This window comes from Lycorma delicatula, chromosome 9 (genome assembly GCF_047948215.1).
Source record: "Lycorma delicatula isolate Av1 chromosome 9, ASM4794821v1, whole genome shotgun sequence".
NCBI lineage: Eukaryota > Metazoa > Arthropoda > Insecta > Hemiptera > Fulgoridae > Lycorma > Lycorma delicatula.
In genome coordinates, this window is record NC_134463.1 from 19,332,668 (window position 1) to 19,358,413 (window position 25,746).

The window sequence follows — 25,746 nt, forward strand, 5'->3', positions numbered from 1 at the left end:
TGACCTAGAATATGCTGAAGATGATGTTCACCCGGGTCCTTCTTCCAGGTCAAAAATGAGAGTAATGGAGGAGTAAGCAGTAATTGTTAAAATTGATTACAAGTACAAAGAATGCTGAGATTATGCAAAAATTGTATAGAATTTTCAATAGACAAAACACCCCAAATGAAACAACCGTGAATAATTTCAACATTTCCATTGGAGTGATCAAAAAAACAGACTAATCTCATACTGGCCATTCAGTCGAAAACATTGCTGTTGTGAGCGATAATGTGGCAGTGTTCTGAAACCAAAGTATGCTATTAGTGAAAGACCACGATGCAATGAATTTTAACAAAAGATCTGAATTTGTACCCATTGAAGATTCAGTTAACTCAGAAACTGAAGCTAAATGTCCTTTTGAAACATTAGGCATTCATCAATTGGGTGCAAGAATCAACAAGAGGATGGCAATTTTGCTAAGAAAATTATCTTCAGCGACAAGATATATTTCCACCTTAGTGAGTACGGCAATAAGCAAAATTTTCTCATTTGAGAAAATTCTTGTATCATTTTAGTTGTATTATATATGCAAATGCATTTTGGAGGACATTTGTCAGATATCCTATTCCATATTTAATGGCTTTTCAAATGTTTAATAAATCCTTTATAAATAAAGTAATAAATTTTTCTGTTTAGCCTCCAGAACCACTGCAAGGTATTACTTCAGAGGATGAATGAGCATAATATGTATGAATGTAAATGAAGTGTAGTCTTGCACAGTCTCAGATCGACCATTCCTGAGATGTGTGGTTAATTGAAACCCAACCATCAAAGTACACCAGTATCACAATCCAGTGAATCAAAAGTTTTAAAAAACACTAATAAAAAAAACTGTACACAGAGCTTGCTTCAACAACTGGCTGAAATTAAATAATCAAGACTTTTCTGTGTGCTATGTCAAAATGTATAATAAAAGATCATAAAAAAATTTATAAAAAAAAGTATGTACAAAACAATTTTGAAATAATGTAAATCGGAAGAGAAAATTTGTCTAGTTTTACTTACTCAGAGAATATTTTATTATGTCTATTTTTTAATAATTACCAAGCAATAAAAACAACTAACAAACAATTATTTGTTTTTTTTTTTATAATAAAATATTGATTAATATTACAATTATCCCAAAACTGTCATAAAAATAAAATAAATATTTCTAATAAAATTATAGGAAACTGTACTCTAAAAGGTGATAACTGGGAAAGACAGAAAAAAATTAAGAGCTGGCAATTTAACTTCTGTTATTGAACTAGTAACTTAACATATATTTATTAATATTACAAAATATATAAATAATTAAAACATCAACATAATAAAAGTATTTTAAATAAACAAAAATTAGTAGCAAATAAAAGACGTTAAAAAAAATAAATTGATTGAAGTTAAGTCAATCAACCGTTTCCTTGAAAATTCATTGCATTTGTATTAAAATCAAGTACACTTGGATCAAACTTTGTTCCTTTAAAAGGTGAACCTTCAATATTCCAAGCATCTTTGAGTATTTTTTCAGCTTTCTAAAAACAAAAAAAGAGAACAGAAAAGATTAATGAAAGCTTTCTAAAAACTGTTACTAAATTTTATATTAATTTCTTGATTTTAATTGCTTTGTTATAAATTTCAGTGAAATACTGCTAACTATAGTCTGCAAACTCAAAAAATTATAAAATCATGTATGGTATTCTAACATTATAATTATTACTAAACCATCTATCAATTACTAATGTTGATAGCCTGCTACAATACAGAATTTATTTTTCACCCATAAATTACAATCTTTTTTATTTGTTTCACTTAGTCAATTAAAATAACTGCTTCTATTGTGAATAAAATTTTAAGTAAAACATCAAGAAAGATAACTTAAGTAAAAAAATGAGACAAAGTAAAGGGCAGAATTGTAAAATAAAAAATGGTTTAAGAAAATGAAAAATGGTAATATTTGAATATAATAACAATGATAAAATTATATTACAAACGTAACAATTCAAAAAGTAGGTAAGAAAAGATAACAGTAACGAGAGAAATTGACAATGTAAAGAAGTGTTTACACTAACTCAAAACAAGAAACATGAGCATAAAAAAAGACAGGGTTATTATATTTTATAGTATTTTGATGTAATTTGGTACGAGGGTGATTTAGCTGGCCAATAAGACCAGTGACAAGTGTCCAATATAAAATACTACAAAAAATGGTAGCTGCACATCTAAAATTAATCCTAGATCAGTGCCTTCTGCTTTCTGAAGAACAAAGTGGCTATTGGTCCCATTGCAGCGTAACAGATCACCTATTCATCACTGAGAAAGCAATCTCACAAGCTTTTCTCTTCCTCTCCAATTAATACTTGTTAACATATTCATTTTCAAAGACCACACTACGTGAATGTTGTGAATTCTTAATATCCTTCACAACTGAGGAATACATGGGAATCTCTTAGCTTTCTTCCAATCATTCCTGATGGACCAGATCTTCCAGGTCAGCCAATATTAAATTGATTGTGTCAATAAACTCCATGAACAGGCTCTCAAATAATGGTAGAAAAACCCTCTTACACCCTAATTACATGAGGTAGAAGTAAATGTCCCCCCCTGAAACTTTCCTCGACTACAGCTAAATTACTCATTTTGTTGTTGCAAAGATCCTCAATCTCACATTTAACTCAAGATTCATTTAGAAACCACACACTCACCATTTGTATCTAAGTTTTCTATGTAAACTTACCTTTTTAGATGCACACGTGGCAAATATTGGGGACTGACTGAATCAGCTGACATTATCACAGCTATATAAAGTCTTGATTTGTTCCTCAAAATCGATATATTGTGGCAGCATATGCTATGGCTTAAAACGCAAACTGCACATTCTCAAGCCCAGTTTCTTAGGATAACGATGGTAAGTTTCAGATCATTCCCGGTAGCAAGTCTCCTAGTATAACATCATTCAACCAATGTGATGACAACTATTAATATCAAATGCCTAACTTCAACAACTCACAATGGAAAATTTACACACATCTTGGGTACCTCAAACCTAGATTTACAGAAACACTCAACCACCATCCTATCTGCAGCCATAAGACTTCAAACTTATTTGAATATTCAATCTCCTTTCTCTACTACTGATTTCATTCAAGTTTAAACCTCTTTCCTTTCCCTTTACAGCTGTTAATAATTTGTTGTTAACCTTTAATAAAAATACAACTCCCTGTGTTATATTTCAACAACTGTTCCACAATATAGTAGCCATACTTCAAGTTCCCAACCCCGGAAAAAAGTATATTAGAACACTTCCTCTTCTTACCTCACACATACCCTAACAGCAGATTTTTATGAGCTATTCTTAGTTTACAATGCTCTACCTGTAATCAGGCAGTGTATTTATATAAATGTATATGTTCTGATTGCTCTGTAAACATTACAATATCATTTTTCATCATATCCACTCACAAAAATTATCCAGCAACAAACAACTGACCCCAAAATCATTGTGTTATACGAGCTGCCAAGAGATGCAACTGCTATGATAATTCACTAGTGCATACACAGTAATATCACTAAGAATTTGAAAAATTTATTAGATAAAAAAATAACATGATACAATAACAAGATTTAACAAAAATTCATCCAAATAATTTTTTTTTTATTACCAATTGCTCAGATGTTTTCAAACCAAGCTGTTTTCGTTCTTCATTCCACATTAATTCTTCGACTTTCATTTGTTCTTCTTCACTTAATTCTGTCATAGGTCTACTAGCATCTAATTTTTTTGTATCAAGTTTTGGTTCTGAAGTTAGGACAGCATCCCACCACCGCTCTTCACTTTTTTCCCAGTGTATCTAAAAACAAATTAAGAATAAAAATAAATTAGTAATGTATCAAATAAAAAAATGTTTTTGAATTTTTTGAAATATTATTAGCATTATTTTTGTACAGTATGCTCATTGTAAATTGATATGTGCCTTTAATAATCAAGGTAACATTGTTATTAGATAAAATTATAATACTGGAACAAAGAACAACAAAATAAATGTGTGTTTTGCAATGGAAGCATTTGTAGTATGTAAAACTGCTGTCAGCCGAGTCTTTGGATACAATTGGTCCCTGAATTACACTACTGAGAGATGAAATATATAGAATTTTATAAGGCAGATGTGCTGGCCATAGTTTTGCTTTGTGCAAAAAACAAAACACTAATCGTATTAATTCTTGAAATCAGAAAATTGTTACTATTCTTTGTACTTAGCTGCCATTTTTTTAAACCCACAAACAATACCATAGCACTTCTGGTCTCAGAAGATGTGCACACCTTTCTATTATTCATTAATCTGTTTTCTCATTGCTTTTATGTAACAAAAATATTTAATACATTAAATAATATTTGTTCAGTTTGTTTAAATGTAAGATTTGCTCGTGCTGATTACTGACAAATAATTCAATCAATTTTTAGCTTTACAAAAGAATACCAAATTAAATGAATAAGTGCCTTTTATCACTTACGATTAATTTTTTTTTTTTAAATAGATTGAACAGCAACTAATATTTTTCCTTTTTATGATGAAGAATTTCTTTTAATGTAAGCATAAAACTTACTTTATTTTACAAATAAATAAATTAATTTGTAGATTGACAGTTGAAATATTAGTAATGAAATCATAAGGTACATAATAGTATTTACTATTAACAGTATTTTATTTAAAAATTAATATTACGACAAAAGAAATTCCAAAAATCTATTTATGAAAATTTTTCTGGCAACTCAAAATCAAGAGTAAATTCTTTTAAAATGAAAACCCAGGTGTGCCTTAAGGGTTTAGCCGATTTTTTTTACTAAAAAGAAAAATAATAATATGAATTACCTAAAATAGGATATGATTATAACTATATGCTATATTAACTAATATTATAATTTCTACCTCTGTTTAGTCGGACTCACACAAAAGTACTGAGATTTCTGGAACCATGTATTTTTCCTTGCATGATAAGCCAGGGTGTTCATACTAGGGATTTTACACAACTACACATTCAAGATTTCAACACATCATATAATCAATTAATTAGGGACTGCCTTAGCCATAGAAGGACTGCCTTTGATCAGGACAGAACTACTCAGAACCTATGGACAGATTAACTAAAAATCAATATACTATTCATATATCTAAATTTTTTGATAATGTGTTCATAATTAGTTTTGCTGAACCCTCCAAAAAGAATCTCTATAAGAATAACTAATTTTGTAGGTTGAACAAAAAGGGGTAATATAACACGATCCTCTCACAAATCTGGTTATTTTCTGATTGCATTCAGAATCTGTACTGTTAAGTCTACATTAATACGTGAATGAGTACAGCATCATAAAAAGTAGATCATAAATATACTACAAGTTATAAAAATGCCACTAATGCGAAAAGAATGCTAATATTTTAAACACATTATATATCTGTAATTGTTATATAATGATTGATATCTAATACCGATATCTGTTGTCCTGGTGAAAGACTCCAGATTGAATCTTCTTTATTAACTTTATAAGAGAGTTCTCCATCCACAAGCGATTTCCATCCAGTAGGATCAGCCTGATCTTTGATTTTAACACTTAATTTACTATCTGTAACTAAAACATCGACTTCCTTTGATTTTTTAATACATTCTGGAACTGGAATCTAAAAAAAATTGAGTATGATAAAAATTTATTGAAATTAATTACATGATAAACAGTACAATTTATTTTTATATTTTTAAGATTTCACTTAACAAACACCCAAACCTACTTCACAGCCTGCAAATGACCTTGAAAATTAAAAAAAAAAAATTATTTTGTTTTACAATACTGAAAACTTTGTTTCGTTTAATACATACTTAAAAATCTACCACCATTTTGATATGTTTTGTTTTTATCTACGCAGACAGTGGAAAAACAAAAAAATATTGTATATCGTGAATGAGTACAGCATCATAAAAAGTAGATCATAAATGTATTACAAGTTATAAAAATGCCACTAATGCGAAAAGAATGCTAATATTTTAAACACATTAGATATCTGTAATTGTTATATAATGATTGATATCAAGTATTGCAAAATTAAACTTCTATGAAACGTATGCTTTGTTTTGTTTCTCATTTCTCATCCATGCAACCACAACGTGCCACAGCAAAGCATGGCAGGTAGAGCTAGTTCATTATATTTCTTTACTATTATTTCAATTAATAATCTTTTTATCTTTAATGAATATCTGTATAATACTCAGTATTCTCACAAACATGAGAATACCAATGTGTTGAGGATCCAGGGGCTCTGCCCCCTGACTGGCTAGTATTTATTAATAATATATCTAAAAAATGTTCTTCTTTTTAAAATTTAGTTTCTTTTTATTCTTTGGAAGAAAGAGTATAAGAATTAGACAATCTTCACAATCTCATTACCAAACTGATACCAATTGACATTTGATACTAATATAAGGAAATTAATAATGTGAATATGTATGTAACAACATAACATGCTCCTTCTAAATGACACCAGTAACTACTAAGACTTTTATATCATTTACCACAATAAAATATCCCATAGCTATGAAACTAGAATAAGATAACTTCTAAATTTTAATAAAGCATCTGCACTCAATGCTAATGAAAATAATCCTCCACTAAATTGATAACACGCGTATAATTCTTGCATTAAATTGCATCATTAGATCATCCACAAAAAAAAAATTAAATAGATTAATATTGCTTATGTCATTCAATTACAAGTTATTTTATCCTGTAATTTTAAAAATAAAAAGTTTAATTAAGAAAAGTTTTTTTCAGATTTCAATTTTTCAACTTAATAATGTGATAATATTTTTTAAAACTTACTATGACATCAAGCTCTCCAACTGTTTGACTCCAGCGATATGTACCTCTATCAGCACCATTATAAATATCACTAGCACAAACATTTTTTCTGTAAGTATAAACATTTTATTATTTTTTAATATGTTAGCATCTGTATATATATTTATACACTTATATATTTAATTTAATCAATAATAAAATCATATAATCAGAACTACCAAATACAGTACATTAAAAAGAAAGAGATACTTACCAACTGCAGTGTTCAAAGTCAATACTTCACCATCAGCAGTTAAAATTATAAATTACACATAAAAAATATCCACATATAGTGGTTTTTCATTTACTATTAAAACATCTATACTATACCCTGGCAAGACATTGAGTGATACCTCTTAATGAAATATTATGATACTATGATATCAGCTCTATTAATTTATTTAACGAATCATACCAGTCAGAATATTCCAACACAGCCGATGTGCACAATTCGGGCCTTTGTCAGAATATTGTGATGTCAACTTTTTGTATGGTTTTAATTCATTCTCAGTCAAAATATTCCATCGTTTTATGTAATTTTTTTTTTGTAATATTCTGCAATGTTAGTTAACGCTAGCTGATAGTTTTATTACAGTATAAAGTGAGGGATTTTCATGTACATTTGATCGTAATCAGCTGACCTGGCTGTAAGGATGAGTTGTTTATTTTTGGTGTTTGATATAATCTGGCTGTAAGCACTGTATTTCTTAAATTGCAAAATCCTATAAATAAACTAGTATATAAGTGTATAATTATGTAAATATTTTGTGTGCAGGTAAAATTATAAAGCTAATTGCGTAAAAATTTTGTTTATATGTGAGACTGAAATTCTGCAAATATTGCATATGTTTGTGGGTGTATATGTAATATAATATATTTTGCATGCAAAAAAAATTGTTTTTAAATTATATATTAGTCAAAATGTATTATTCATATTATTATTATTATTATTATAATATATATATATATATATATATATATATATATATATATATAATTATATATTTGTCAGTATAAGTCAAAATTGATACTTAAACAAAACAAACAAAAAAAAATAAGAAAAAGATAACATTCATTTCTGTAAAAAAAAAACCAGTTAAAGGGAAATGAACTTCAAAAATACCAAAATTGATGATTTTTTACAGAACCATTTTCCTATGTAAAACTGAAGACAAAGTGATATTAAACTTAACATCGCTTCCATAACAATTACAGGCATGCATTTAAATGTGAACTAATGAAGGGGTTCACATTTACTTAAATTTGTTTCTACATAAAAATGTGGAAAAAATAATGATGATGTAGATTAATTATTAGGAGTGTAATGCGATTTGAAATTATACAAGAACTTAACAAAGATAATAAAAAGATAGAATGTACTACATGTTGCAGAATTTTTTTATCTATGTAATTGAATTTATTAGAAATGACGTTTGAAGCAAATAAGACATTAAAAGTACACGGCACAAGCTGAAAGAAGTTTGTATGAAGAAAAAATTTATTAATAATAAAACATCTGTAGGAATTCAAAAGAAATTCTTTATTTATTTGTATAAAAGATAGTGACAGAATATGTAAAAAAAAAGAGGTTTGCAGCAGAATCATATAAGTTAATACAAAGAAGATTGAAGGATAATGTATTAAGGTAGTCAGAATTAGCGAATCTTTTTCTAGAAGTAACTGTAAAACAAAAAAAGAAGACAAAGATAATAATATATGAAATAGGTAGTTAAGGATGTAGAATATATGAGGTACATTGAGATAAAGAGAATAGCCCAGTGTAGAAAGGAAAGAAGTATAATAAACCTTTTGTTTTTTCTGTTTGGCCTCCGGAACCACAATAAGGTGTTACTTCAGAGGATGATATGAATGAATGTAAATGAAGTGTAGTCTGTACAGCCTCAGGTCGACTGTTCCTGAGATGTGTGGTTAATTTAAACCCAACCACCAAAGAACACCAGCACAATGAACCTCCCAAACAATTGCTAACATACAAAAAAAATATAAAATGAAAATCTGTTTATAAATGAAATGAACTTGACTTACTTTGTCTCAACTGATTTGATACCTTTGGATCTTTCTGTGGTAATGTTATCAGTAGTGACATCCTCTGAAGTAACTACTACTTCCTTTTGAGCCATGTGTGGAAAATCTTTGACATTTTTACATCTAAAATTTAAATAAAAACAAATTAGTAATTTGGTTAAAACAATTTAAAATAATATATTAGGATGACTTTGTCAATTAAAATGTTTATAAACATCCTGAAATTTGTTTTACTCAGTTCGAGTCAGATTTTTTTAATAATGCAATAAATAAACTTCAATAAGCGTTAAGTGTCTATAAATTGTTTTTCAGATAATAGCTATTATATCATGTTATTAAAAAAAAGTAGTGAAATTAAACCTATTGTAATTGTCAACATCAACATCACAGTTTCATACTATTTTTTAAATGGTGTAGGTTTAAATATATGTGATATACGAGGTCTGTAAATACAGTAATGAGACCAGTTTTTTTTTGGCAGCCAAAGTGGCAACATTGTAAAGTTACTACTACTTTACATTGTAAAGTTTACAACATTGTAAACATATGGTTATATGAACAGCTGATTTATATTAGGTATTAATATTATTAGTCTACTGTTGCCATGTGAGACATAAAAAACTTTTCGTGAAATGAGTTATTATTGTGCGTTACAAAAATGAGTGATACTAATTATGAGCAACGTTGTGCAATCAAGTTTTGCGTTAAACTTGGTAAGTATGCTGCTGAAACTTTTTCAAAATTGAAAAGGGCATATCGAGGTAACGCTCTATCACAAGCCCAAGTTTTTAGGTAGTTTAAAGCATTTTTAGATGGCTGGGAATCAGTTGCAGACGATCCATGCTATGGAACGTTAAAAAGTAACAATAATGATGAGCAAATCAAAGACATGATACGGTACAACTGGCAATTAACTGTTAGAATGATTGCAGAACAATTGAATTTGAACTCTACCACAGTCCATCAAATTTTACAAATGAATTGGAAATGATAAAAGTTTGTGCTAGATTGATCCCAAAAAATCTCACTGTTGAATAAAAAAACAATAGGGTGGAAGTGTGCCGCAATCTTCTAGGGCAAATTGAAACTGATCCTGATTTTCTAAAACATGTTATTAGTGGTGATCAATCTTGGATATTTGAGTACAACTCACAAACAAAACACCAGAGCAAGGAGTGGCACACTTCAAACTCACCACGTCCACCAAAGAACTTCGGTATCCGCAATCTAGTATTCAAATGCCGGCCTCCATGACACGAATGGTAGCATCTCGGTCTTTCATCTCAAGTCCTGGGTTTGAATCCTGGTCAGGCATGGCATTTTCACAAGCTACAAATCATTCATCTCATCCTCTGAAGCAATACCTAACAGTGGTCCCGAAGGTTTAAAAAAGGTTCAGAGAAGGAAGTTTTAGTGAGAAATATTTTAACTTAATATTTTTATTTTTAACCTCCAGGACCGTCATCCTGGAGGTTAAAAAAAACTTAAAATAAATTTGCCATTTTTCAGTTTCACAAAAAGAGAAACTATATTACAATATATTTTACAGAATTTAATAAATTTCATATATCAGCAGGTTTCTTACAACCTTCTGGCAATTTATATTTTCTCTGTTTATCTTAAGTTCTACCTAGATATTTCCAGATCGTAACCAATAATCAAGAGAAAAAACCAAAATAATATTAACATGTTTTATGTTTAAAATAAACATTTTTGGAGATAACTAGTTTATTGTTACAACATTGTCTATGTATGTTAATTAAAAAAAAAAAAAACATTATTTTATACGGTATTAATTAAATACAAACCTGAATTTCTATTTTGTAAGTCTGTATAAAAATGTGTTGACTTAAAACTTAACAACCACTGCACTGATCTGACAAATTCTTTTACCAAAGAGAGTATTGAAATTTTCTGAACTTATGTAGCTGTTAAATTGTCAAGAATTCAGTAATAATTAGTTTTTATGATACATTACAATAAGCTTCCTTGCTATTAGACAGAGCTATGTTTGATAATTTTTCATTTTACACAATACAGCTGTTGGAGTTACTCCAACAGCTGTACTATCATTTAGTGATAGTTTTATATATAAAACTATCAATAATAAATATTTAAATATTATTCTTGATTATAATTTTCCCTTATAACAATTTTCAATATCTAACTAGTTAAATTTGGTAGTACCAAGTACTACTGTTCTTAGAATTACTATAGCCTACATAAATAAGATATAAAAGAAAATATTGACATACGTTATATTCATTTTATCATTGTTCTGATACAAACAAATAAAATTAATTTCAATGTGATGTAATTTGTAAACGAAGCATCAGCATCCAAAATAATCCACCATTTACAATTTAAAGAATTTTTTGTTATACAAATCACTTTATTGTTTAAATTAAATATTTTAATAAAGGATCAAAACTAAAACATTTTTAAAGTTTCATTAAGCTCTACGAAAGATGGTTAAAAAAGTATATTTCATTGAAAAAAGTATATAATACTTATAAGAAATTATGTACCTAATGGCAAAGACACAGTGACCAGTTTTTATACTGAATATACATACTCATTTTCCTTAGAAATAGATGATTTTGGTGCAACAATACGTTGTGAGTTCTGCCACTTACGGAAGATAAATTGTACAATTTTTTCCGCTCCTCCAGGTGGAAAACCAAGCTTTCCTCCTTCTTTTTTTATAACAAAGAAATCAGTTCTAAAAAAAAATAGGTAAAGAAAATAATTAAAAAACTCAATATTTTAACCTAAAAATAGTTATATTCATCTTCAAAGTTGTATGCTTTTTTCTCACCTTCACCTATCAATTCAAAACCCAAAAAGTAAAAAAATTGCTGGTGGTAATGAAAAATATTTTTTGAAGATAACTGTTATTTCCAAGCCTTTTAAATGATCTAAAATTAGAAAATTGTAATTTAGAAACTAACAATTTGGCTCCAATGATTCTAAAATTTTGTAAATATGTTTAAATAAAGTATCACTTTTGAGCACAAAATTTAGTTAAAGTAATTTATTTATCAATCAAATTATATATGACACTAAATATTCTAGTATAATAAATTCCTACACACACTTTGATTATTCTAAACAAACCAACTTCTGAATTAGTTTCAGAAGTATATGTACCAAGCTGCAGATTAATAAGAAATGACACCCTAGCTAATTGCTTAAAAACACCAGATTATAGTTAAGTATTATCTATGCATATGAGTGAAATATTTTGCATCAAAATGAGAAAATAAGACACATATATTTATGTGTTAATTTTGTGCAGGTACAATAGCAATACAATGTTTCTTTACAGCTTAAATACAGATTTATGTTAGGGTTAGGATTAAGAAGGGGTGTTAGTAAATTTACCAACTAGGTAAGAAAAGTAATGTAACAGATTATAAAAATTACATACCACTAACTTCAAAAGTGTAATTTCATAAAATAGTTAATAAATCTACATCATAGCTGGATTTCACCTACCTCATCTGGCAGAATCAAATTGATTGCTATCAGACTGACTGTAACTATAGAACTTATGTAAAGAAAGTAAAAGAAGACATCGGTTAATACAAACCAACATCACTTTGTTGTAGTAGCCATATTATTAACTAAGTATGAACGCAAGGTTTGTAACCCTTATGACGTTATGTAGTTAATGACTTCAAAAAAAAATTTCTACTAGATTTATGAAGTCGTTCAAGACCATCCATTTAGTTTCACTTTTTTATAAAACATACTGATAAAAATATAACAGAAATTAAGGAATTAAAGCACAATCATAATAATAACATAACCTAGAACATAACGAACACACCTTCTCCATAAGAAACCAAATATAACATCCAAGAAGGGATATATTTCGCGTTCTTCCTCAAGAATTCTTGCAATTAAATCATCATATTTCCCATCCATTTTAAAATTCGTAATAAAAGTATCATCCAATAAAATACCGAAACGGACGGATTCACTGACAAGCGAAACAATTCCAGTCAATTGTTTACATCATTTAAAGGCAAATGAACACGCAACATACAGGTATACATGAACTGCTACTTGTGGAAATTTTACGAAGTTCTTTTCAAATTAAAAGAGTGATTATATTTTTATCTACTGCTCTGTAAGTTTTGAAACGTTGAGCCAATATGCTTACAGAACAAAACTATATTTTATAAAGCTTCAAATGCAAATTAAATCAAATCAAAATCTTGCCGCTAATTTTATTTCAATGTTACATCCAAGATTAATCGACAAATCTTTAAACCACGTAATTTCGATAAAATGAATGATTACATTAATAAATCGATATTTACTAGATAACATACGACCAATCCCTTTGTATTAAGTTCCCAATCAGAAAGATAAAACCAAATTATTGATAGTTTGTTTTTTTACAATATTATTTACAAGAATTAAAACAATGAAAATGAATACACCGCTTCGTCCCACAACAGGAGCTGTAAGTATTTAGTTCATTAAAAAAACAATAGTAGCGCTAAAATAGGATATTATCTTAAATTAGATTTAGTGATATACAGAGATAATGGATGTTAAAGCTTCGTTAATTTTCTACGTCCAGTAAATTAGTGTTGAATTTTTACATCGAAAAGTGTAGATAAAACAATACTTTCTTTAGAATAGACTTCGTCACTAGTGCAGATTTTACAAATTAAACTATTTTTAACACTTGATAGATGACAGGCAAGTACGAAAGAGGTTATGATGATCATTACATTTGTTGACGTTTTACTGTGCAGTCAAAACTCATATTAATTGTTCATAAACATTATTTTTTAACGTAATATTGTTATTTTTATATATTGATTCGATAAGAAATGAAGGATTTTCGGATGTGATCGTTTATTAATAATATTAAAAGCGCAGTATATTGTGAATACTATGTAAGTAGGTGCTTTTAATTGTATATACCATAAACTAAATTTTTAACGTGTATAACTTTATTTTTGTGTTGAACTGTCAGAGCTTAATTTTAACGTGTTGTATATGTTAATTTAGTTCATCTATCAATCTAAAATTTGTAAAGATTGGTTCATTCTATCCACCTGTAACAAAATACTAAATATTTATTAACATTTTGGTAAGGTTAATTAGTTAGGATGTAAACTGATACTAGTTATTAGAAGCTGCCTTTATTTTCAGCATTATTTATTACTCTAAAACATGTCATGGGAAATAAAAACAGCAGCTTTGTTATAAAATCATGATTAAACTAACAATTAAACCCTATTGTTCAGTAAAGTTAGGAAGGGAGTGGATGTGCTACTAGTAACCTGACCCCTGACCTTCATTAATTGTTGTTACTACCTGAGGAACTAACAATACTTGTAGTTTGAAAACAAACTTCATTTATTTTAAAGCAAGTAATTTTGATTAATTTTAAACTATTGTCATGTTTGAACCTGCTATTTATGAAGCTGAATCTTAAGTAAGTACTGTTACAATAGGCTATAATATTTTTTATTTTATCTTCAACAAATTGCTAACTGTGAGTAGGACATATTTATTATTACAACTTTCATATAATGGTATTGAAGAAAAAAATGTTTATATTAGTAAATATAAAATTAACTTCAAAAATACAATGTCTTAATATGCATCCTGCACAGATGCATATGATTTAAAAAACTATTTATACATTATACAATTAGCAAAGCAATTATGTTCATCAGTAAGCTATATTGTATATAGAAATCTGTACCATAGCTAATCAAAAGTTGTTTCAGCTAATCTACAGTCACAATGATTACATTGATAAAGTACTTTCTGGTCATTGTTGGTCAGTATTAGTGTAATCATGAAACCACTACTTATGTACATACAATCAATGTTTTGTTGTGTACCTCCTGATTTAGTTTATTACATGCAAGGCACATATGTAATAAAAATATTTATATTAAGCAAGTATGTTATTGGGTCAATCCATTTTAAGTGACCCAAGGGTGGTTGCTTGACCAATACAAAAAAGATTGAAACTTACCCACTTGTTTCTTACATATCTCACAACCTTAAAACTATTTTTTTAAATCTTTTATTTAAGCAGTTTACCTGTGGTGGGCATTTTTGTTATGCGCATACCTACCTATCTTTGTGATTGTAAGGGTTTACGGGGAACATCATAACTAAAAACCTATTGGTCCTAAAAGGATGAAACAAAAAGCAATTTAATCATATTTTCTCAAGGTAAAAGATTGGTTCAGTAGTTTATTTGCCTATCTCTCTTCTTTCCGTGAAAAAATTACCAATAAAGTTGAATATAAAAAACAGTAAAATTTCACTTTTAATAATTTTTTTCAAGAGACAGGGATGGCATACACAGTTTGAATTTTGTTATACGTAGGTATATGTTAGTAGTTTTACCATAAATAATATTAATGGTGATATACTTCCCTAAAGTTTTATGAAATTTTGAAGATTAATTTTTTTTTTTAATTCAAATTTTGGCATTAAATAACTCTGATGGGGCTGGTGACAAGAATATAAAATATGTACAACTTACAGTGTTTTTGTAGAAGTTTATAGTAAATAAAAAAATTTCTTTTATATTGTATTAATAAAAAAGTTATAACCTCTCAAAGAAATCATGAAAAACCTTGTTAAAAGCGGTACCATTTTGACACACTAAATAAGTGCTCCAAAGGAGTTTCTTGTCTTCTTGGTACCTTAATATTTTTATACTTATTACTATAGTTGAAACTGATTTGTTTGAACCATTCAACTGCAGTGTTCATATTATAACAGGTGCTTTAAGTCACTTTCAGTCAGGAAAATTCATATTGCAACATGCTCATCTATGCTTGTTGCATCATTTAGCCTTACAGTTACAGACTGGTCAGTTTGACATTAGTCAGTGACATGTTCACACCTTTACTGAGTGTCTCAAATTTCACCCTGTGTTTTAACATGTTTAAAACTATCTAAATAAATAAGTTTTACTTAATAATATTATATTTGCAAATTTTAAAATCACTTAAATTTTTACATTATTTTCAAGTAATTTCACATAAAACAATGGAAGAACAATGTTCCACAGGAATTTATGTGAATGAAGAATGTCATTGTCAGAATTTAGTCACTTGTATGGACAGTTCTGTTGTGACCCTTTGAGAACTCATAAAAAAACAATTAAGAAAGACTTAAGACAAATAACATTGGAGCAAGTTCTTAAAGAACACATTTTTTCAAATTTCAATTTAGTTCCTGGAAAATCTGTTTGTGTTAACTGTTTCAAAACTATTTTTTCTCAGCAGAAATTCCCAAGAAGACAAAATGTGGTACTGATCTGCAAAGTCCTTAGAAAGTTGACATCATGTGAACTAACTACAATGATGGGTCGTTCTCAGACAATTTCAAGAGAATTATCAGAAGAGATATCACAGCTGTTGGTTAACCACACCAAATAATAGAATTTCATTGCTACAAATACAGGCTATTTCATTGAAGAATAATTAACATTTTGCTAAAATTTATTTTTTCTTCGATGGTGTTTACAAAAATTAACCAATATACAAATAAAAATGAATTCTTGAAAAAAGGTGTAGGCTACTCATTGAAATATCAGTTGGGTAAGTTTTAGAAGCATTTTTGAATTAAAATTGTATTAGATTCTGGTATTGTTTAAGTTATCATTAAATTATGACCTATCATTAATAATTGAAAAAAAAAAATATATTTTAACAATATTGAAAACATCAACTTCAACAACAAAGGGGCTAAATATAAAAAAATGTAAAGTGCAAACAAGGCAAGAGACTCCCTTAGAGCACTTATTTAGCGAGTCAAAATGGTATCACTTTTAACAGGGTTTTCATGATTTTTGAGAGGTTATAACTTTTTTATTAGTACAATATACAAGAAACTTTTTTATTTGCAATAAACATCTAAAAAAAACACTGCAAGTTCTGCAGATTTTAGATTTTTATCACCAGCCCCATCAGAGTTATTTGAAGCCAAAATTTGAATTTTTAAAAAAAATTAGTTTTCAAAATTTCATAAAACTTTAGGGGAAGTATATCACCATTAATATTACTTACGGTTAAACTACTAACATATACATACGTATAAAAAATTCAAACTGTGTATGCCATCCCTGTCCTTGAAAAAAATTACAAAAAGTGAAATTTTACTGTTTTTTGTATTCAACTTTATTGGTAATTTTTTCATAGTAAGAAGAGAGATAGGCAAATAAACTACTGAACCAATCTTTTACCTTGAGAAAATATGATTAAATTGCTTTTTGTTTCCTCCTTTTAGGACCAATAGGTTTTTAGTTATGATGTTCCCCGTAAACCCTTACAATCACAAAGATAGGTAGGTATGCGCATAACAAAAATGGCCACCAAAGGTAAACTTCTTAAATAAAAGATTTAAAAAAATTAGTTTTATGATCCTGAAACATATAGGAAACAAGTGGGTAAATTTCAATCTTTTTTGTATTGGTCAAGCAACCACCCTTGGGTCACTTCAAATGGATTGACCCTAATTGAGAAAAGGTTGCTACTAAACATTTTTTAAAGTAGACTTGTTTCATGTAGATTTTATCCATATAGCTGCACAGATTTTTCCAAAAGCGCACACACACAGGTTGTTATTTTTATGTTTATTGTCTACATTGTTATTTTCATTACATGTTCCTTACCTCCAGCCAAATTTTATTTAGAATTTTATTGTATCAAACACCATTCCATACATTGACAACAGTGAAAATTTATTTTTACTTTTTAATCATTTTCAGAATTTCTACTTATTCAAAGGCAACATTCTTTTCAAAGAGACAAAGTGTAGAATGAGGCAAATTATCTAGTTTCCACTGAACATACCTGATAAAATGTTAAGCTGTTAGGAAATAGCATGCATATTGAAAACACATCAGTTCGAATTCAACTTCATTTACGTATATATATATTTTTTAAATTTAAATATATTGATTTATTAATAACTATTAACCTCTAAACATTTTCGAATTAAAATGAAAATTACATAAAATTTTATTTCACTAATTTTGATTTTTTTGATTTTTTATTGTTGAATTATTATTTATTGTAATTTTATTTTACAATCAAAGGTTAATAATTATTAATAAATCAATAGATTTAAATTAAAACAAAAAAAAGTACAGTCAAATTACCATAAATTTACTCGAAATTTATTCTAATTCCCGGCCGTATCGTATTATGTTATACAGAGGTATAAGTACTTTAACTCGAACGAAAATCCTGTAAGTCGAAGTAAAAAATTTGATTAGTTTATTACGAAATATAAAAAAAAAAAAAACAAAGTTTAACATTAGGCCTATAATACTGATCTTATTTTCAGTTCAGAGATATGAAATAAGCATGATTCACTTCTGTTACTATGCGATAACAAAAAAGGAAGAATCAACATGCAGTTGATTCTTGCAAGAGGGAAGCGAAATCTTATACACCAGGCGGCAGTATTCACCAGAAGTCGTAGGAAGTGTCGGTCAATGTTTCTATAACCGTTTCAGCTCGTATGCCTGGTTGGGTTTGTTTGCTACTGTAAACAAGGGTGTTCTCACAAATTTACGTGAAAAAGCCGAATACTTGTCGAGACAGTTCAATTGTACGGATTTCAAAGCTGGTATGGGTTGGCTTAATCAGTTTAGATAGGCGTGGAATAATTTTTAAAAATGTTTGTGGTGAAAGTGCCAGTGTAAATGAAGTTTGTAATACGTGAATAAACAGTACGCTAAAATAAATTATGAGCACATACAACGAATCAAACATTTTTAACGCTCACGAAATTGGACTGTTTTACAAATGTTTGATTTGCTACAAATGATGCTACGATTTGCTGATGATATAGTAATTCTAGCCGAGAGTAAAAAGGATTTAGAAGAAACAATGAACGGCATAGATGAAGTCCTACGCAAGAACTATCGCATGAAAATAAACAAGAACAAAACAAAAGTAATGAAATGTAGTAGAAATAACAAAGATGGACCGCTGAATGTGAAAATAGGAGGAGAAAAGATTATGGAGGTAGAAGAATTTTGTTATTTGGGAAGTAAAATTACTAAAGATGGACGAAGCAGGAGCGATATAAAATGCCGAATAGCACAAGCTAAACGAGCCTTCAGTAAGAAATATAATTTGTTTACATCAAAAATTAATTTAAATGTCAGGAAAAGATTTTTGAAAGTGTATGTTTGGAGTGTCGCTTTATATGGAAGTGAAACTTGGACAATCGGAGTATCTGAGAAGAAAAGATTAGAAGCTTTTGAAATGTGGTGCTATAGGAGAATGTTAAAAATCAGATGGGTGGATAAAGTGACAAATGAAGAGGTATTGCGGCAAATAGATGAAGAAAGAAGCATTTGGAAAAATATAGTTAAAAGAAGAGACAGACTTATAGGCCACATACTAAGGCATCCTGGAATAGTCGCTTTAATATTGGAAGGACAGGTAGAAGGGAAAAATTGTGTAGGCAGGCCACGTTTGGAGTATGTAAAACAAATTGTTGGGGATGTAGGATGTAGAGGGTATACTGAAATGAAACGACTAGCACTAGATAGGGAATCTTGGAGAGCTGCATCAAACCAGTCAAATGACTGAAGACAAAAAAAAAAAAAAATTACAAATGTTTACCAAACAAAACTAACTTATGTGGTAAATGCAATGGTGGGAAACGATGTAAAAACCGCGTCACAGTTCTTTTAGTTGCGAACATGTCGGGGACAGAAAAGTTGAAACCTTCTTAATTGGTAAATCGAAATATCCACGTTGTTTCGCTAACGTTAAATCTTTGCCTATTCAGTACGAAGCCAATAGAAAAGCTTGGGTTACTAGTGAAATCTTCGAAAAATGGTTATTCAAATCAGATAATTATCATCATTCGAAAAATAGAAAGATTGTTCTATTTACTCACAACTCTCCGGCACATCCAAAATCGTTTCCTCAAGAATTGTTATCAATAAAATGCAATTTCTTTCCACCAAGTATTACGTCTAAACTTAAAATACAAAATTTTAAGCACATGTACATGAAAAGGATTATAATGAAAACGTTACCAGAAATTAATCTTCTTTATTGCCTATGGAAAGTAAAAAATCTTAGAATGATGCGACTGAGCTAATAATTTTTAACTGCTTTAAAAAAACTGGATTTAAAACCCCACAACAACCCGTTATTTTGTCGGAATGTGAACAAATTAGCAGTAAAAACTTTTCTTTTAGCAACAATAATGGTTATGATGATGACGATGATAATGAATGGCAGTCAGTTACCGATGTTTTGCAAGCACCCAGCTACGTAACTCTTCAGGATTATGTTTATATAGACGAAGATTTGGTAGTAGTCGAATATCCTACTGACGAAAATATTATAATTTATACGATTAACGCAGAGGGCAAATGAGAATGACACCATAGAGACTGATTCGGATAACGACAATGATGAGCTACCCTGCGTACCGCACCCAACTTTAATGGGAGTTACAGATAACGTTGATTCTGTTCGACGATACGTTGAATCAAAAGGTAATGTACAGAATCGGTTTTTTTCTGCGGTGGCAGATATAGAAATGGTTGATTACACTGCATTAGAATAAACGTCAGGCGACTGTCAACAATTTTTTAAATCTATTTTAATTAAATTCAGTTTTTTTACGAAAGAGCCAATTATTCTTAAGTTTTTATTTCATTTTTTATAATTTTAATATTGTTTCTATGTTATCTGAAAAACTTTAAAAAACACAGTACTTGAATTAAAAACTGAACCGTGTTTTATATACAACAATGATATGCTTTACTATTCATATTAAGTTATAGCCTTTTGTATTTTTCATTCATTAACGATTTTTTGTCCAATAAATTGATTATAAAATTTTATTTGGCTATAACTCTGGAACCAATGAAAATAAGTACTAATTATGATGTACCGTTGAAAAACTTTCAATGAAGGCACATCAATTGAGGCAATGAAGGCCCTCAATTACTGCAGTAAAGAAAAAGTCCAAAATTCAATTTTTTGGATTTTGGACAGCTAATTGTTTTTGAATGCGAGATATTTACATAACGTACAGATGTCACGCTGAAACTAGTCAAAATGGATTCAGGGATGGTTAAAATGGATATTTCCGTTGAAATCTGAAAACCGAAACTTTTCGCCATCACAATACGTCCTTTACTTCGTAAGAGGAAGTAAAAACTACATTCATAACATGTGGGGTGACATTATAATACTTTTAATCTTGTTTATCAGTGTTTTTAAAGAATAATTTGTGTCACCATTTAATGGAAATGGAATTTTCTAAGGCAAGTAAAAATTGGAATTTTAAATCGCAAATAATTGTCTGCGAGTACTTACTGCAGCCATTTGATAATTTTCATTGGATTAAACTTTTAAGTATATTAAGTAAAACTGCATTAGGCATCATTAATGGAAAAACCTATATTTTTTTTTTACAGTAGACAGAGCCCAAAGCTTTTTTTTAATAAAATAAAATGATCTTACATATGAAAAAATAGTCATGTTGTGAATTCAATGGATCTAAATCCTTAAGGAGGATTGTTTATGTACTGAAAAATACTCTCACTAGTGATAACAAGAATTCTTATCTTAATTGTGGTTGTATGATGCTATTGCCATATCTTGGAAATTATCCCACATCTACTTACCATGTATGGCATAATTTTCTGTTGTTTAAAAATATAAATAATTAGTGTAGTAAAACAAAAAAAAAAATTGTTTATATTACATAAGTAATAATAAATTCTTCATCTACCCTAATTTAATATTTACAAATACTATAAAGGAAACACATTAATAGCAAAGACTATTTTTAAAAAATCTTTAATTATTAACCACATTAGATACAATAAATAGACAGAATGACAGCAGCTTGTTGGCCAGAAAAATTCGGTAACTGGGGAATGGGATAGGCAGTGTTAGAGTAACAGAAGAAACATAAACTGCTTCTAGAGAATAACAGCAGTGATAGAATTTATAAATTTTGAATTATATAATAGTAGTTTTATGTAATAATTATATTTTAAGGCTAAAATAACAGAACCATGCTTTATAAAACTGATGGTAAAAGTGAGATTTTTTTTCATAAAGGCTAATAAATACTGTAAAACAATTAACTTTGTCCATTATTTTTGTTATGTAATAATACTAAAGATTTTTTTATTTTGATTTTTTTTTCAAACTTATGTTTCAGGGATGCAATACTTAATCCACTTGAATTAACATTGATACACCTTAGAAACAGTCCATATGTAATAAAAATGGGAAATCCAGAAGCATTAACTCCATTATTATCTCTAGGTGGGCCACTAAAAAGTGGCTTTTTCTTTTTGATGAGACTTGCATGGGAATCACGAATTAGAATACCATATCTGATTGCAGTTGCATTTATGGCACTTGATATTAGAATGCAGTTGGAAATAAATATTGATGTAGCACTTAGAAATATGCCAAGACTGAACAACGATGATGATGAAAATGGTGAAGGTGTAGATGACCAGGTATGTATATGTTTAAACATAATGAAATTCCATTTTTTTTATTAAAACAAAAAATAGGATAAAAAAACTGAATTAAAGATGCAGGTTTTTTTTATTAACATTTTTGTTTTAATTCTTACTGTTCCTTCCTCAACCTCAAATAAGTTTTGTAATTTTTCCTCTTGTATTGTAATCAACACAAATCTTCTTTTGTTTTGATTTTTTTCCACTTAAAATTTACATAGCTAGTCAGTGATGTTCAAAATACTTCTGAACCACAAAGTATCAAGCGTAAGTATAAAGTAAATGATGCGTTAATTTATTACTCATTGTCCTTACTTAATTAGTTTAAGTCTGAGGCTAGCTTTGTATTTAAATTAAATATTGATTCACAGATATCGTTCTGAAACCATTTCACTGATTACTAGGCACATTTTCAAATAAATGTCATATTTAAATTAATCATCAATTAAAAATTTGTAACAAGTTATTTACAATTATTAGGTACATATGCCTATATATGAAAGTGAGATGTGATTATAAATGGATAAGATTTTTAATCAGTTAGGCAGCATTCAACTCAGAGTAGTTTCATTTTCTTCTGATCTGGAATTCACATTGGAATATTTAGACTTTAATGGGTTTATTTAAAAAGTTAGTTAGTTATTGTTATTAATGAGGTATTGTTATTCCATAAATACTTAGCATTTTAGTGTTAAAAAAAGGTCAAATTAATAATCAAGAAATGAGCTAATCTTTCAATTATTGGTCTTCAACCGAAATTTGGGGTTAGTGTCACCTTGGCCAGGAAAGTAGTTAAACAGAGAGTTTCTGAGGAATGATTATATGATGATCTTCTTCTAGATCGTGGTTTTTATTTAGTTCTTCTTAATCAGTTTCTGTCCTGTATGATATAGCTGTTCCATTTTCTTTCCTCGTATTTTATCAGTGGGGTTTTTCAGATGGTGGTGAAGCATTTTTACTATGAAATTATTTGAATATTTTTAAATATTTTTTTTTAATCTTAATGAAAATTCTTTGTATTTATAATTCATGTAATATTATATATGGTGGGTCATATTAAAGTAACCAGAGTTAATTATTTTGATTTTAGATGCAAGTGTAGATAGTAAAACCAGCAAACGTAGGCAGAGATTAGAATGAGATTTTAGAGATATGTTGCAACTAAGAGATTGACACAAAATACGAAGAAATGCAGCTACCACATAAAAAAGTTAATAAATAAAAAAAATGTTTATTACCTGTATTGGTTTTTTTATTGTACACAGTAAAGTCTGTTTATCAGGACATTAGTCATCTTTCCCCAAAAAGTATTATTGTCCTGTATATCTTCTTATTAATTAAGGAATTTTGAGGTATATTAGAAAACCGTGTATTAATCATTCAGATAGTTTCAGAGTGTACTGTCACACAGTTATCACATAACTTTATTAGATCTGTTAGTTTTAGAAAAGGATCTCTTTTAGTTTCTTCTGAATTCTTTTCATTATTATTTTCTCTTTCTTCTTAATAGGAAGAAGTCTGTTACCCTGGCCCATTATACTGGTCCTGTTACAATTTTCGTACATCCTACATATGTTTTAGTATCACCTTTTTTATTTAATATAATTTAAAAAGGGATCCTGGGGATATAAAAGTGATAGTACTAGGTAAGATATATTCAGAGTTGTGAAGCACATATTTATATAGTAAGTAGAAAACAATTTTAATATGAGATTAAAAAAATGCTTTGTGAATTTTTTTTAGGGTGATTATGACAATGAGGAGGAAGAGTATTATGACGATGATGATGATGATGATGATGATGATGATGATGATGATGATGATGATGATGATGATGATGATGTTGATGATGATGATGATGAAGATGAAGAAGAAATTGATGAAGATGAAGGTGATCTTAACTTGGAACATTTTGAAAAGAAGGCTCAGAATCTCTTGATTAGTCTTACTGGTAGTAAAAGTCAACCACAACCTGGTCAATCTAATGAAGAAAATAAACACAATAAAACATTATTGATTAAAACAGAATAAATGCAAAACCAAAATAAAAACTATACAATATAATAATAATAATACCTTTTCTCATTATTTAATATATACATATTAAAGAAAAAGTATTTTTTTACTTGGAAATTTTCTTTGCTTGTTATATTATTACACATGTTATAATTTATTAACATTTAAAATTAAACAGTAAAATCTTGTTATTAAAACATCTAAATAATCATAAAAAAATCAATACATTTCACAATATCCACACAATGTGATTAATTGTTATCACAATGTGATTAAAATAATCAAAATAAATGAGAAAATTTGTATGTGCAGTTTATAATTTTGTGATTGTTTAAACATTTAGTTCTAAGTTTTTATTGAATAATTTTAAATTTAATTTTGTTTTTGTATATAATATGAAATTTTTATTTTGTTTGTTTTATGTGTTGAACATAACAGGTGAAGAAAAGGAAACATAACAATAATAATTTAGTATTTGTTACACTTTTATGAATAACTGTGTTTCATGTTATTAATTTTTATTTGATTCAACTATGATCATGCAGTTAGTTTTTGAAGTTACAATATGTATACAAATAAATTAAAGTAAACTTTTTGCATGGTAATAAACATTTTATACCTCAAAATAATTTAAGATTCATTCAGTATTTCATTGTTAATAATAAATTAATGCTTTAATTAATTATGACTAATCTTGCTCAAAACTCATATTTGGATCTCATTTACAGTTATAAATATGAAAAATCATGGCTATGAATTTTAGGCTGATGCCATCCGATACATGTATAGTATATGCTGGAGTATGTGAAATGTACATTTTATGTTGTCCTAATATATAATAAATCTTTTGATCATTTTACTAGAGTTTTGTCTTCTTATTCCTTGTACTATTTTTTCAGTGTTTTGAATACGCAAAAAATACACTTGCAATTATTTAATTGGTAATATTGGAGAATACATCTTATATTACAGTTAATTGCCTAGATATGACGACCAACAGTAGAAGCTTTTTGGATTACCAAGTGATTAAATGGATAAAAATAACAATTTGGAAAATTCTCTATCATTCAGTGTATATGTTATATTTGAAAGGTATAACTTTTTTTTAATAAGAATAATTACATATTTTCCACCTTCATGAACTAATTCATGTTAATAAAAGGAGGAGGTTTTCAATTCAACCTGGACTTATTTTTTTACTTACACAAGTTTTATTCTTAAAAAAATGATTTATTTTTATTATTCTATTTTGTTA

General features: G+C 28.4%; 2 protein-coding genes across 5 annotated transcripts; one reads left to right on the plus strand and one right to left on the minus strand.

The window, feature by feature from the left end:
- Positions 1-1,263: 1,263 nt before the first annotated feature.
- On the minus strand, positions 1,264-12,994 carry LOC142329881 (nudC domain-containing protein 3). Its single transcript, XM_075374775.1, has 7 exons — positions 12,783-12,994; positions 11,526-11,672; positions 8,951-9,073; positions 6,887-6,974; positions 5,505-5,693; positions 3,681-3,869; positions 1,264-1,553 (listed from the first exon to the last, which is right to left on the minus strand). The coding sequence occupies exons 1-7, from the start codon at positions 12,878-12,880 to the stop codon at positions 1,431-1,433; spliced, it is 957 nt and encodes a 318-aa protein (XP_075230890.1). The 5' UTR covers positions 12,881-12,994; the 3' UTR covers positions 1,264-1,430.
- Positions 12,995-13,287: 293 nt separating this feature from the next.
- On the plus strand, positions 13,288-25,350 carry LOC142329882 (uncharacterized). Of its 4 annotated transcripts, XM_075374777.1 has the most exons (4): positions 13,471-13,866; positions 16,234-16,548; positions 22,166-22,472; positions 24,219-25,350. In XM_075374777.1, exons 3-4 carry the CDS (start codon positions 22,233-22,235, stop codon positions 24,504-24,506), a joined length of 528 nt encoding a protein of 175 aa, XP_075230892.1. In that variant the 5' UTR covers positions 13,471-13,866; positions 16,234-16,548; positions 22,166-22,232; the 3' UTR covers positions 24,507-25,350. The 4 variants fall into 4 exon arrangements, with proteins under 4 accessions (XP_075230894.1, XP_075230892.1, XP_075230891.1 ...); XM_075374779.1 differs by lacking the exons at positions 13,471-13,866; positions 16,234-16,548 and adding an exon at positions 13,288-13,424; XM_075374776.1 differs by lacking the exon at positions 16,234-16,548.
- Positions 25,351-25,746: the final 396 nt, after the last annotated feature.

Coding starts and splice junctions, on each gene's coding strand:
- LOC142329882 (XM_075374776.1), top strand. Junction 22,473..24,218: donor GTGAAGGTGTAGATGACCAG/GTATGTATATGT, acceptor AATTTTTTTTAG/GGTGATTATGACAATGAGGA.
- LOC142329881 (XM_075374775.1), bottom strand. CDS start 12,880: ATGGATGGGAAATATGATGATTTAATTGCAAGAATTCTTGAGGAAGAA. Junction 11,673..12,782: donor TTTGGTTTCTTATGGAGAAG/GTGTGTTCGTTA, acceptor ATTTTTTTTTAG/AACTGATTTCTTTGTTATAA. Junction 1,554..3,680: donor TGAAAACATCTGAGCAATTG/GTAATAAAAAAA, acceptor TTTTGTTTTTAG/AAAGCTGAAAAAATACTCAA.